General features: G+C 56.0%; 1 protein-coding gene across 1 annotated transcript; it reads right to left on the minus strand.

Moving 5' to 3' along the window:
• Positions 1-3: 3 nt before the first annotated feature.
• LOC149851671 (uncharacterized) lies at positions 4-13234 on the minus strand (the record flags this gene model as incomplete). The annotated part of the gene is given in 9 exon segments (XM_090030507.1): positions 4-1374; positions 1376-1631; positions 1633-1789; positions 3826-3942; positions 4552-4678; positions 9514-9686; positions 10986-11091; positions 11189-11722; positions 13014-13234. Coding segments are annotated over 8 exon segments (2724 nt in total), but the record flags the coding sequence as incomplete, so codon positions are not given.
• Between the last annotated feature and the right edge of the window lie 30 nt (positions 13235-13264).

Below are 13264 nucleotides of genomic sequence, written 5' to 3' on the forward strand. Positions count from 1 at the left end.
CTGGTGCTGGGCTAGACTGGAGGAATAACTGAAGCTCTTTCCACACTTGGAGCACTGATATGGCTTCTCTCCAATGTGAGTGTGCTTGTGCTTGGCTAGGGAGGAGGAATAACTGAAGCTCTTCCCACACTCAGAGCACTGATATGGCTTCTCCCCCGTGTGAATGCGCTGATGCTGGGCCAGATTGGAGGAATAACTGAAGCTCTTCCCACACTCAGAGCACTGGTATGGCTTCTCCCCTGTGTGGACATGCTGGTGGCTGGACAGGTTGGAGGAATCACTGAAGCTCTTCCCACACTCAGAGCACTGATATGGCTTCTCCCCTGTGTGGATGCGCTGGTGCCGGGCTACTGCGGAGGAATAACCGAAGCTCTTACCACACTCAGAGCACTGATATGGCTTCTCCCCTGTGTGGGTGCGCTGGTGCTTGGCCAGGGTGGAGGACTGGGTGAAGCTCTTCCCACAGGTACAGCACTGATATGGCTTATACCCTGTGTGGGTGCGCTGGTGCCAAATCATGTTCGTATAATGGGTGAAGCTCTTCCCACACACAGAGCAGTGATGTGGCTTCTCCCCTGTGTGGATGTGCTGGTGGTAGGACAGGCTGAAGGAGCGAGTGAAGCTCTTCCCACACTCAGAGCACTGATATGCCTTCTCCCCTGTATGGATGCGCTGGTGCCGTGCCAGGTTGCAGGCATTACTGAAGCTCTTCCCACACTCAGAGCACTGATGTGGCTTCTCCCCTGTGTGGGTGCGCTGGTGCCGGGCCAGTGTGGAGGACTGGGTGAAGCTCTTCCCACATGTAGAGCACCGATATGGCTTATCTCCTGTATGGATAACCTGGTGTTGGGCCAGCTTGGAAGGGGAGATGAAGCTCTTCCCACACACAGAGCACTGATGTGGCTTCTCTGTGGGCATACACCTGTGCCTGGCCAGGCTGGAGGGCTGCCTTAACTTCTTCCCACATTTAGTGCAGCAGTGTGGCTGCTGCCTCCTCTGCACACACCGGTGCTGGGACAGGCCTTGCCAGCTGATGAAGTTCTTCCTGCACTCGGTGCAGCGGTGCGTCTTCCTTCCCAAGTGCATGCGCCGGTGCTGAGCCAGGGAGAAGAAATGGGTGAAGGTCTTACCACATGTGACACAACGATACTGACACTTCTTCCTGTGCAGTTCCTGGGTTTTGAGCAGTGCCAAGCTGCGCACAAAGCTCTTCCCCCTTTTGGTGAAGCGGTGGGGGAGCTGTGCAGAATGGATCTGGTGGTGAGCAGCCAGGGTCGAGAGGCAGGTGAAGCTCTTCCCACACGTGGCGCATACATGGGGCTTCTCCCCAGCATGCCTTCTCTTGTGCAGAGCCAGGAGGGAGGGGCAGCTAAAACGTTTTCCTGCATTGAGGGCAGGGGTGGTCTCTCCCCCTGGGCTTGGTAGTGTGCTCCTGCTTCCCACTGAGCTCCCCCACACTGCCTTGGTTTGCATGCAGTGTCTCTCTCCAGTGGAGCTTTGCTTTCTGCCTCTTCAGGTGTCTCAGCATGACATGTTCGTCCCTGCACATTGGGCTTTTTCTGTCTTCTTTCCCTTCTTCACTCCCATGCCTAACTAGAGATGGGAGTGTGTTCACTGCTACTTTCTCGTGCTTTTGGGGCATGCCCTGACCCTTGTAGCCATTGGTTGTTCACTGGGCTAAGGGAAGCCACCTCACCCATACTCCCCAGGGAAGCCCATGGTGGCTCCAGCTTTCCAGGCCCTTCCTCAGGAGCCTGCTCCTCAGTTCTGCTCAGCAACCTGGCATGTCCTGCATGGGAGGAAGAAACACCAGATTAGTTCCTGCCCTGCTGCCAAGGGGAAGCACTGGTATTCCTTCTGCTGGAATGGGCCTCAGAGCAGGACAGGTCTTGGCACTTGTCTTTCCTCAAGAAAACTAGGTCTTCTGGCCAAAGGCCCAAGTGCCGGGGGTAAGGCAGTGCCAGGTCCCTGTGCCGTCTCATCTTCCCTACTCAGTGGAGTTAAAAGGCAGACTCTCAAGGTTTCTGGCCCAGCTCTCGGCCCCATCTCCTCAGGCCCTGCTCCAAGAAACACGTGGGATATGTGGGTTTGTACTGTACCTGAACAGGTTCATGTTTTAACAGGCTGAGGATGAGAGCAGGAGGACCTGCTAAAAGGAAAAATGAGGCTCTCCAAGGGCTGCTGTATCTCACAGCGCTGGTGCTTCTAGGGGGAGATGGTGCTGAGCCCCCAACCTGACTGGGCTGACACGCTCCAGAAGCCCCACTGCTTTGGTCAGACCCATCTGCAATGGTTCCCATTGATCTCTGGGAGTACTGTAAGACGCATCTGGGTATAGGGGTGAACAGCCTCGGGGTGCATTTCTGGGGCTTGTCACCAGTCGGGAGTGTGGGGGGAGCACTGCCTTACACTGCTTGGTAGCAAAACCCATCGTGTTTCATGCATTACCCCTCCAAGAAATGTTCTGGGAGTATAGGATTGAGAGCAGCGATCACCTTCCTACCTGTTTCTGCAGCAGTGACTGATGCAGGGAATGAGCCAATGGTGCTTTCCTCTGCTAACGAATGCCAGGCAGCCTACACACCACAGGAGTCTGCACTGGGACGAAGGCCTTGGCATGAACCCGCACATGGACGCTGGGCTGAGCCTCAGGCTTTGTGGCACTCGGGGCCCCAGAGAGGAAACCACACAGGACAGATTCTGGGGCAAACAGTGAGGGATTCACTTCCTCCCACAACATGAAACCTTCTGAATCCCACCTACTCCACCGACCCACTTCATGCAGCTCGAGCCCACGATTACACACGTCCGGTGCTCCAGGTCAACCAGACCAGGAGACACGAGGGACAGCCCCAGCCTCTCTCTTGTCTAACAAGAAGGGCTGCGGGAGGCAAATATCCCTGTAATGAGAGACTGTGCCTATGAAGGGTGAAGATAACCAGGGCACAAGAGCCTAAAAATTAGTCCTGTGTAGGGCCTGAAAACTACACCCTCCTGGGACTGGTTAGTGAGGTGGAGCTACTTGTGGCACGGCAGTCTCTACAAAATGCCACTTGTTGCCACTCTGAGAAAGGTGAGTGCAGAGCACCTGCACACCTTGGCTCCCACTACCCTGTGGGTTACTTTTTGCTGAAAAAAGGATAGGGGGAGCTATCCCCAACAGAAAGCCTTTGGTGCAAGCCAAGGAGGAACGGTATGTGGCATGGTACACCTTGCAGCAGCTGTCACTTGAAGCAGAAAAGACTGCTAAAAAGCAGCCTCTGAAGCTGCAAAGAGGGGAATTGGTGAAGGCGCTGCAGCAGAGGCAGGGCCAGGGCATGAGAAAGTTATTGATGTAGTGGACAAACAAAGTAAGAGGGTGTTGTGTGCATGCTCTCACTCTGGGGAGTTGGGGGGACGGTCGTGCAATTTCTACGTGGACAGCAGGAAATCCAGAAACAAACATCTCCCACACCCAGCGCAGGACACAAGGCCGGCACCACCAAAGGTCTCTGCTGTAATGTCTAATGGAGCCGCTTGTCAGGTCGTATTACAGGGACAAAACTTGGAATAATTACTCTTAGAGTTCACTGGATATGAAATCAGCAAGGGGCCACGTCAAACATGGGGGTCTTTGGCAAAAACAATCCTGTTGGTAACCGTTTCCACAGTTTGAATTGCAGGGCGTGGAACAACACCTGTCTGCACACACGACAGCATAAGCTCTTTGAGGTCAGCACCGGGGATGGCAGCACAGGGAGGTCTGCAGTTTCCAGGCTCCCTTTCACCCTGGGCACGGAGCATTTGGGAGAGGGGATCTGGGTGGAGGAGACAGCCACAACTCACCTGACCGCAGGTCCTCCGACCTCCAGATTTCCCCACAGTCCTCATCACCACAGACCCAGAGCTCCACCTCTCCTCGCTGGATGCGGCGGATTAAGTCAGGGGCGGGGCCTCGATATCCTGCTTGGGCAGTGGTTAAGGAGATTTTATCCACTAGTACTGGATGGAGAATAAGCAACTGAAATTTGGGGAAAGGAGCCAATGAACTCAGGGATTACACTAAGGACTTGACGGACAAGGGAGGACAGACATTTAGGCTGAAAGGGAAGACATAGCAGGGGGAAGAGGATGGTCCTTTTCATCCAGGCAGTGGACAGATGGTCACAGGAAGGCAAACACCAGTGCAATTCCAGGCACATGGGTGGAAATGAGTTTGGACAGGACACACTAGGCAAGAGAGGGAGGAGCTCAGGATAACTGCCCAAGGAACAGCTGTTAGTGCACTTTGAGGCACAATGAATGGCACACGATTTGATCACGGTGAGAAGGCAAAGGGAAATCATGTTATCAAGGGGGAAGACTCCAAGGAAGGCGGCTGCATCACATGAAGGAGGCACGTGCACAAGTATGAAATGTGAGAGGTCTGATCATGGACAGAGCAGTGCGGAGCAAAGGGATTTCAGCCACCGGCCAAACATTCATGAGGATGGGACCGTTAAAACCAGGGAGAAGACAACACCGCTTCAGAGCTCACATGGCTCCAGGGCAAAGCAAGAACCAGAGCTTTACCCAGGGAAACGAGGGCTCGGTAGTTCCTCAGCATCTGGTCCCGGTAAAGCCCCTTGTCTTCCTCTTCCAGCAGCTCCCACTGCTCCCGTGTGAAATACACTGCCACGTCCTCAAACGCCTCCCGGAGCTGCAGGCACAAGCGTTACACCATCAGTGTCTGCTGCCCCAGCTGCCCCCCGCCCTGTCTGCACTCGCTCTGCACTACAGCGCTGTGCATGCTTAGCCATGACAGGCAGGGTGTGGCGGGCCAGTAGCGGGCGCTCCTTCGTTGAGCCACCCACCTCCCTGCGCCCGGGCACTTTCCAGGCTCCGAATGCCTCCCTAGGGGCGCTTTACGTCTGGCTGGACCCTTCCTGGAGCACATACGCTAGCCTGGGGGTAACGTTGCCGCCACCAACCGAAGAACGGACTCACTCCCAGCCCTGTGTCCTCGGGGAAACACAGGCCTAATAGTCCGACGGGTACTCGACCCAGTACAGGCACTTGGGGCACTTCCCCAAGTCAAGGGGGCAAAAAGTAAAGTCTCTCTTAGTCCGCAGACCTAAGGGGTTTCTTAGGCATAATTTAGGCCCACCCCTTAATAAGTCTCCCACACTGGTCACAAAGGAGGACTTTATTGGTTACAGGGGTAGGGTGAAAATAGGGTACAAGATTGAGCAATATCCTAGAAATCCTAAAGAGCAAACAGTCTGGCTGGAAGGAGGTGGGCGGCTCAACTCAGGTGCGCCCCCTACTGGCCTGCCACAGTACCCTGCACGTGGTATTCAAAAGACTCTTTTTAATAGTTTGGTCTGTGCACAGACTTCAATTTCAACTTATCAAATTCGCTACATTAATGCTGACCTCGTGAAGGAACACCTTGAGAAGCTGGATACCTTCAGTTCAGCTGGCCCTGACAACCTGCACCCCAGGGTACTCAAGGAGCTGGCGAGCGTCATAGCCCAGCCCCTGGCACGGGTCTTTGAAAACTCCTGGTGCTCTGGTGTAGTGCCTGTGACGGGCCGGGAGGGGCGCTCCTGTATTGAGTCACCCACCTACCTGCGTCCGACCAACTTTCAGGCTCCGAGTGCCTCCCTAGGGGCGCCTCACCTCTGGCTGACCCCCTTCCTGGAGCACACTCGCTAGCCTGGGGGTAACATAGCCGCCACCACCCTGAGAAGGGACTCTCTCTTGGCCCTGTGTCCTCAGGGAAACACAGGCCTAAAGTCCTACAGGTACTCGACCCAGTACAGGCACTTGGGGCACTTCCCCAACTCGGGGGCAAAAAAAAGAAAGTCTCCCTTGGTCTGCAGGCCTAAGGGAAGTCTTGGGCATAATTTAGTCCCACCCCTCAAGAAGTCTCCCACAGCAGTCATAAAGGAGAACTTTATTGATTACAGGGGTAGGGTGTGTAACTTTTATTTTTTTGTCTCTCTTCTGTATAACTGCCGCGCGGCACTCTCACATTTATGTAACCTTGAAGTCTTAACTAGTAAGCTAAATGAGCGCTTTGTATTTTCTCTGTTGGCATTAAGCTATACATGTGCATTTTGTAGATTTTATTTCTTATGTAGAAGTGTTATTTTTGCAGAAATGAAACTTATGTAGAAAGTCTGCCTAGCAATTACTATGTAAAAGAAACTATCCTATCCCTGTATGCTCAGCTTATATCATAGTTAGTGTCACAGAGGCAGTCCAACCAACATCTATAAAGAGGCAAAGAGGCAGAAAACAGCAGAGACGACGACCGGAAAACTCTATAGGCCCGATCACCCTATAGACTGGTTCTCCGCCTCTCCATCTGGGCGTACCCCAGCGAAGACAAAGGCCTCGAAAATCCGACAACTGACAACGATTCACCATCTTACGGTTTTGTACTCTGTATCCCATTCACGAGCTGTTGACCAGTTCTGGGACTATGGAGCCGGCAGCCGCACCCAGCTTTGGACTAGCTCCACTGTTGGAGAGCAAGGGCTGGCTCTGGAACCCCGTGAACGAACAGACCCCCTTTGTATCTGGCATACTGTAACTGAAGAAACATCAGAGACTCCACTCCTCGACTGCCTCTCGTCGTAGCTTAGACAGCATACCTACGCTCATTATACCTGTATTTACTGCAGCTTCGTTCCGACCGGCCTCCCCTCTGACTTGTAAGAGGGTGAGGCCAGGTGAGTGAATAAAATCTTTTTGTTTTACCTTATATCTACTCTGTAATAACTTCTACTACTAACATCCCATTGCAATGAGCCGTTGACCAGTTCTGGGACTACGGAGCCGGCAGCCGCACCTAGCTTTGGACAAGTTCCACTGTTGGAGAGCAAGGGCTGGCTCTGGAACCTCGTGAACCAACGGACTTGTTAAGATAACTAACCACTGACTCTTAGTCGTCTACTTGTGCCAACTTGGCGAACCTCGAGGGCGGCTATAAAGCTACCTCCAATCCCGCCCCACAAGCCGCGCGCTCGCACAGCCTTGCAAAGTCCGCGGCTCCCCTAAGCGGTGCCGGAACCGCTAGCCCGGCATCCCGCCACAGGGTGAAGATAGGGTACAAGATTCAGCAACATCATAGAAATCCTAAAGAGCAAACAGTGCGGCTGAGGTAGCCTTTTGATCACGCATCTGAGTTACTCCCAGCTAGATATCTATCCAGATCTCGAGTAGCTTACTCACAAGCATCCTCCAGAGGCTGGCGGAGATCCCATACGCTAGCCTGGTGGTAGTTCCTAGTTTGTGAGTTTTGGGGGAGAGAGCCAGTTTCAGACGGTAAAGCTCCTCTGAATCCCCTGCATGGCTGCTGCTTCTCCTCCTGGGCAATCTTAACTTATATATCGCCTGTGACCTCATTCACCTGGGCAAGTGGAGGCCAGCTCCGGTTGGCTGTCGGCCAACCAATTTGAAATACATCACTAGTTGCTGGGCAGACTCCAGCCCCTCCAGGTAGAATCCCCTCCCGCAGGTAGCTGATACCAGTCACGAGGCAGAGAGAGCAGGTTTCCCCTTCTCTCAGGACTGCAGCCAGCTCAGATTACCTACAGAGATAGGGTAAGGGTGTGTCTCCTCTGCCCGGCTCACCCTAATCACATTGTCACAGCACAGAGATTTGGGGGAGAAACAAAGGTGGCATTCTGCCACAGTGCCCGAAGACTGGAAGAAGGCCAATGTGGTGCCTATCTTGAAGAAAGGGAGGAAAGTGGATCTGGCTAACTAGAGGCCCATCAGCCTGACCTCTATCCCAGGGAAGAGCTTACAAAAGTTTATTGAAGAGGCCATTTTTAATGGACTGGCCGACACCAATGTCCTGAGGGATAGCCGGCATGGCTTTGTTGCAGGAAGGTCTTGCTTGACCAATCTCATTTCCTTCTATGACCAGGTACCTATCACCTGGACAAGGGAGAAGAGATTGTTGTCATATATCTTGACTTCGAAAAAGCCTTTGATCTGGTATCCCACGATCACCTCTTGGCGAAACTGGCCAGTTGTGGCCTTGGCTCCACCACGATCCGCTGGCTGGGAAATTGGCTCTGTGGTTGGACCCAGAGGGTTGTGATTGATGGTAGTCACTCACCGTGGTGCCCTGTGACCAGTGGGGTCCCTCAAGGCTCTGTCCTTTGACCCATACTGTTCAACATCTTTATTAACGATGTGGACAATGGAGTCAGAAGCAGACTAGCCAAATTTGCCGATGACACCAAACTCTGGGGCAAACCATCCATGCTAGAAAACAGGTGCGTGATCCAGGCTGACCTGGACAGGTTCAGCAAATGGGCGAACGAGAACCTGATGGTGTTTAACACTGAAAAATGCAAGGCTCTCCACCTTGGGAAGAAACACCTGCAGCATCTTTATAGGCTCGGCAGTGCTACGCTGGCTAGCACTAGGGAAGAAAGAGACTTGGGGGTCATCACTGACCACAAGATGAACATGAGCCTGCAATGCGATGCTGCGGCTAGTAAAGTGAGCAAAACGCTGGCTTGAATCGACAGGTGATTCTCAAGCAAATCCCAGGTCGTCATTCTCTCCTTGTACTCAGCTTTGGTGAGGCCGCAGCTGGAGTACTGCGTCCAGTTTTGGGCTCCACAATTCAAAAAGGATGTGGAGAAGCTTGAGAGAGTCCAGAGGAGAGCCACGCGCATGATCAGAGGTCAGGAAAACAGACCTTACGATGACAGGCTGAGAGCCATGGGACTCTTTAGCCTGGAAAAGCGCAGGCTCGGGGTCATCTGGTGGCCACCTATAAGTTTATCAGGGGTGACCACCAGGATCTGGGGGAACGTTTGCTCATCAGAGCGCCCCACGGGATGACGAGATCAAACAGTTATAAACTACTGTGAGACCGTTTCAGGCTGGACATAAGGAAGAATTTCTTTACTGTCCAAGCCCCCAATATCTGGAACAGACTGCCATCAGAGGTGATTCAAACACCTACATTGAACACCTTCAAAAGCAAATTGGATGCTTATCTTGCTGGGATCCTATGACCCCAGCTGACTTCCTGCCCTTTGGACAGGGGGCTGGACTCGATGATCTTCCAAGGTGCCTTCCAGCCCCTAACGTCTATGTCTACGCCTATGAAATGAGTGTGGAATCGAAAAAACCTGTGCTGTGCCTCTGATTCAGTTAATTTGTAAGCTGCAAATCATCCCAGCTTCTGCCTCCCCTCACCCCAACACGGATAATTAGCAGCCAGGTGTGCTGCGTACTCCTGCCAAACTGATGTGCTGGGGGGACCCTGCTGGCATCGGCTGCAGAGCCCCTCTGTGCTCCCCACTCCTAGCCAGGGGGAGAGGACTTGCTGGGCTTAGCTGTAGAAACCACTGCCCCGGGCTGCCTGGTGCAGGCTGGTGGACTCTGACCAGGCCTTCCCGTGCCAGTACCCCCGTCACTCTTCAGGTCTCTCCCAAACTCTTGACAGCACCCCTGGCTCCTCCTGGGCTCTGCCCCAGCTGCACTCCCACCCCCACCTCGAGTCGGTGCCCTGCTCACCTCCATGCTCTCCCCCTGCTTCCCCGGCCTGCCCTGCCCCTCCTGCAGCTGGCCCGGCCCAGGTGTCAGGGAGCCGCTCTGTCCCCGTCTCCCTGCGGAGGGTCTCTGTAGCTCCAGGTTGACTGCTCCTGCCTCGGGAGGCTGCTGATCTGCTTGGCTCAAGGTCCTGGCACCTGTGGGTGGGTAAGAGAGTGCACAGGTTAGCCCTGGGGTGGTGGCACGGGGAAAGCTCTGCTCGTCTCCTGGACTGGCCTGGGATGAAGGGAGCTGGAGGCTACAGTGTGTGGAAGAGCGGGGAGATGGGAGACTCATTGTCCCACAGGCAAGAGACTGGAAATGAGCCTCTAGAACTGCCCCAGCGCCCGTGGTGATCACGGCATCATGGCATCGCTCCCTGGGAAAGGATCTGCAGGGATGCTGGTGCTGGGTCACGTCCACATGTTGGGGCAGGGTGGGCGTGAAATGGAGGGTCAGTCTACTCTATGACGCGTGAAATGCTTCCAGGGCACCGGGAGAACAAGAGCCACCGACCTGTTGGAGCACGGACCCATCAAACTGTTCTGGCAGAGAGATTTCTACGCTAGGGGACGGGCCTCCTGCCCCTGGAAGGGGGAGACCCACCACTCCTCACCTCGCCTGGGGAAGGGTCTGGTCCAAGGCACCCACCTGGGGACCCTCCACATGCCGACATGTCCCAGGTCTCCCCTGTCCCGGGGACCTGTAGCAGGATGGAGGCCTGGGTTAACTGCACTTGGACCAGCCAGAGGCCACTGGGGACTCTCATGTCCGCATCACCGGCACCAGCCTCTTATTGATTGATATTATTACAACACTGACCTGAGAACAGCAATTCGATCACTGGTTGTGACCGTGGCAGCACGGCAAGAGCCAGTCACCTGAAGCATCTTTCTGAGAGGAGCGGCGCAGGCAGTGAGAAACAGCCTGGGCCTGGGACCACCCACTGGGACCAGAGCCCTGCCCCACCCCAGCCACACAGCTACAAACCTTGCGGCCCTGTCCCGGGCAGGGGCAGGCATTGGAGCCGCTCGCCCCAACCCCAGCACAGGCACTCAGGCTCCTAACTGCACGCCAGGACTTCATCCTGCACCTCACCTGCCCCTGGCTGCTTGCACTCGTTCAGGAGCCACCGGCTACTGTCCGCTCCGCTCGCTGTCCCCACTTGCAGCACCTGTCTGGAGCCTGTGACCCCACTCCCATCTCTGTTTTCTACTTAGTTGTCCCCCAAAATCAACTGGCCTAAACCCAGGAGCCAACATTAATAATGGCGGGGGGTGTAGGGAGGTAACTGGTACTCTTTGGGTGTTAAGCCCAGGTTAACCTTGTACATCAAAAAGGCTGGTGAGGACCTGGCTCTGGGTTGGGCGGGGGCTCCTCTTTGGCGACATGAGGCAGCTCATTCTCGGGCCCTGGGGTTTCCCTATCTCCTGCCTCCTCCAGAGGCCTGTCCTCACCATGGGCCTTCGGCTGCTCCACCCAGGAGCCACCAGGCTCCGGCAGGGCCCCAGGGGGCTGCATCTTGTCTGAGGACACCTCCTCGACCTCCACACGCACCGTGAGCTGCTGATGAGATAAATGTCACTGGGGAGCTGGGACCTGGGAGGCAACATCCCCCAAACACATGGAGGTGCAGATGGGACCAAACAAACACTCTCACCTGGAGCTTCTCGTCCTCCGCTTGCCCCAGCTGAAACCCCTCGGCCAGGGCCACGGCCTGGGTGCAGGTCTCCATGCGGCACCTGTACGCCCAGCTCTGCATCTCCTGGGGCAGGATGGCCAGGAACTGCTCCAGCACCACCAGCTCCAGCATCTGCTCCTTGCTGCGGTGCTGGGGCTCCAGCCAGCGCCGGCAGAGCTCCCGCAGCCGGCTGCAAATCTTCTGCGGGCCCTCGGCTTCGCGGTAGCGCAGGCCACGGAAGAGCTGGCGCCAGGGCTCTGGGGTGGGGAGCTCATCCCGCGGTGCCAGCGCTGGGGTCACGGAGGGCAGCTCGGCCTCACAAGGGGGCTGCATGGCCTGCATCGCATCCTGCCCCCACAGGTCTTGGAGCTGGACCGGCTCTGATCTGGACGACATGAGGGACTTCTGCACCCTCAGCCCCTGCCTGCAGACCTCCTGGGTTCATAGAATCACAGAATCTCTTTCTACGCTCGTGCACGGCGCCTGTGGGCAGTGTCCAGTTTCCAGGAGCACCTGTGGGAAAGGAGACAGCAGAAATCTGGCCATGGATTCGACACTCGGGACCGGCACCTTTCCCAGCTCCAGGTCTTCCTGGCCCTGATGATCCTGCCCACCCCAACTCCCAGCAGTCTTGGAGCCGTCCTCCCTTCCCCTCCAGCCCCAGTGCAAGATGTGGCACCCAGCTGGCTGGAGACGCAGCGGAGCCACAGCTCTCCACCCATTCCCCAGCCCAACAGCTGCTCCCTCCTCCCCCAGCCCTGCAGTTAGGGTGGCCCCTGCTCCCTGATTGGGTGGGACAGTGCCCAAATAGGAACCTCAAATCCCAGTCCTGGGCTGTATGACCCGTGACATTTGTCCCAAATTCAGTGTCTAGAGGGATCAGGAAACTGTGCTTTCCTTTTGCAGGCGGGCAGGTTCAAGTGTGCAAGGGGATGGTGGGAGCCAGATGCAAGGGGTACCAGAGCACTCGCACGCCCACACACAAGCACCCGGCCATGAATGCAGTGGGAAAGGCTGGAGAGCAGCTCCCTGCACATACAGGTCTGGGGGAGACGGAGTGGGGTGGATGGAGGCCCCAGGGGGAGGGGAGGAGTTGGGCAGAGGATGGAGCACCAGGTAGATCCTGCGGGACAGGTGGGGTCCAGGGCCCAAACACTCCCACCCTGCCGTGACCCCTTAGCGCAACCCCCATGGGCAGTCTGGGTGCTGTGGGATCCCATAACTCCACAGGGCAGGAGGAGGGACAGGGCAGGAGGAACCTGTCTCCCCACAGCATCAGGTCCTGCCCCCGCCTCCCCTGCCCTGCATCACCGGGGTCTGCCTGGGACTGGATGGGATGGGACAGCCCCGTGCCTGGGCACTGCAGGGGAAGCCTGTAGCAGGGAGGGTGCCATGTGCTCGCAGCAGACACTGTTTCCCATGGTGGACACGGGCGCTCCTGGCCCTGCTTTGCAAGCCCTGCCCAGCATGATTGGAGCAGGCAGCAGCTCCATAGAGACCAGCTTCAGTGCTGCCCTCATTGGCATATGCAAATCACAAATAAATGAGACCCGCAGAGGGCATTACCCCCTGCCCAGCACAGCCCCCCCGCCGCAATGTGCTGTCAGCGGAGTGGGATGCAGACAGATGTGACAGCCCAGTGCGGACGTGGCCACAGCCAGGATTGAACACACGTGCAGGCTGCAAAGAGCTTCCAGCCCTGCAGCTCCCATCGCCAGCTGACCCCTCTGGGAGGAAGGAGCCCCCCGTGCCCACACCAAGCCCGTTGCAGGGCCCATGGCACATAGGAACAGGCTGCTCTTGCCTGGGGAACGCTGCCCAGGAGCCTGGGGGTGACCTGCTGGCTCCTCAGCTGCCTCTGGGTCCAAGCCCTATGCTCCCGAGACCTCACACATTCATCACTGTGATGGGGACAAAAAACCAAAAAAACCCCGGCAATTAGTTTTCACCAGTGGAGGGGGTCCAGCTTTCCACCACTTGGGGGGCCAGGTAATGTGCACCAGAGCACAGCTACTGCACCTGGGATGGGATGGGAGGGCCTGAGTCAGAGCCCAA

The sequence above is a fragment of the Crocodylus siamensis genome, unplaced genomic scaffold (assembly GCF_052110815.1).
Source record: "Crocodylus siamensis isolate JL-2025a unplaced genomic scaffold, ASM5211081v1 HiC_scaffold_539, whole genome shotgun sequence".
Classification (NCBI taxonomy): Eukaryota; Metazoa; Chordata; order Crocodylia; family Crocodylidae; genus Crocodylus; species Crocodylus siamensis.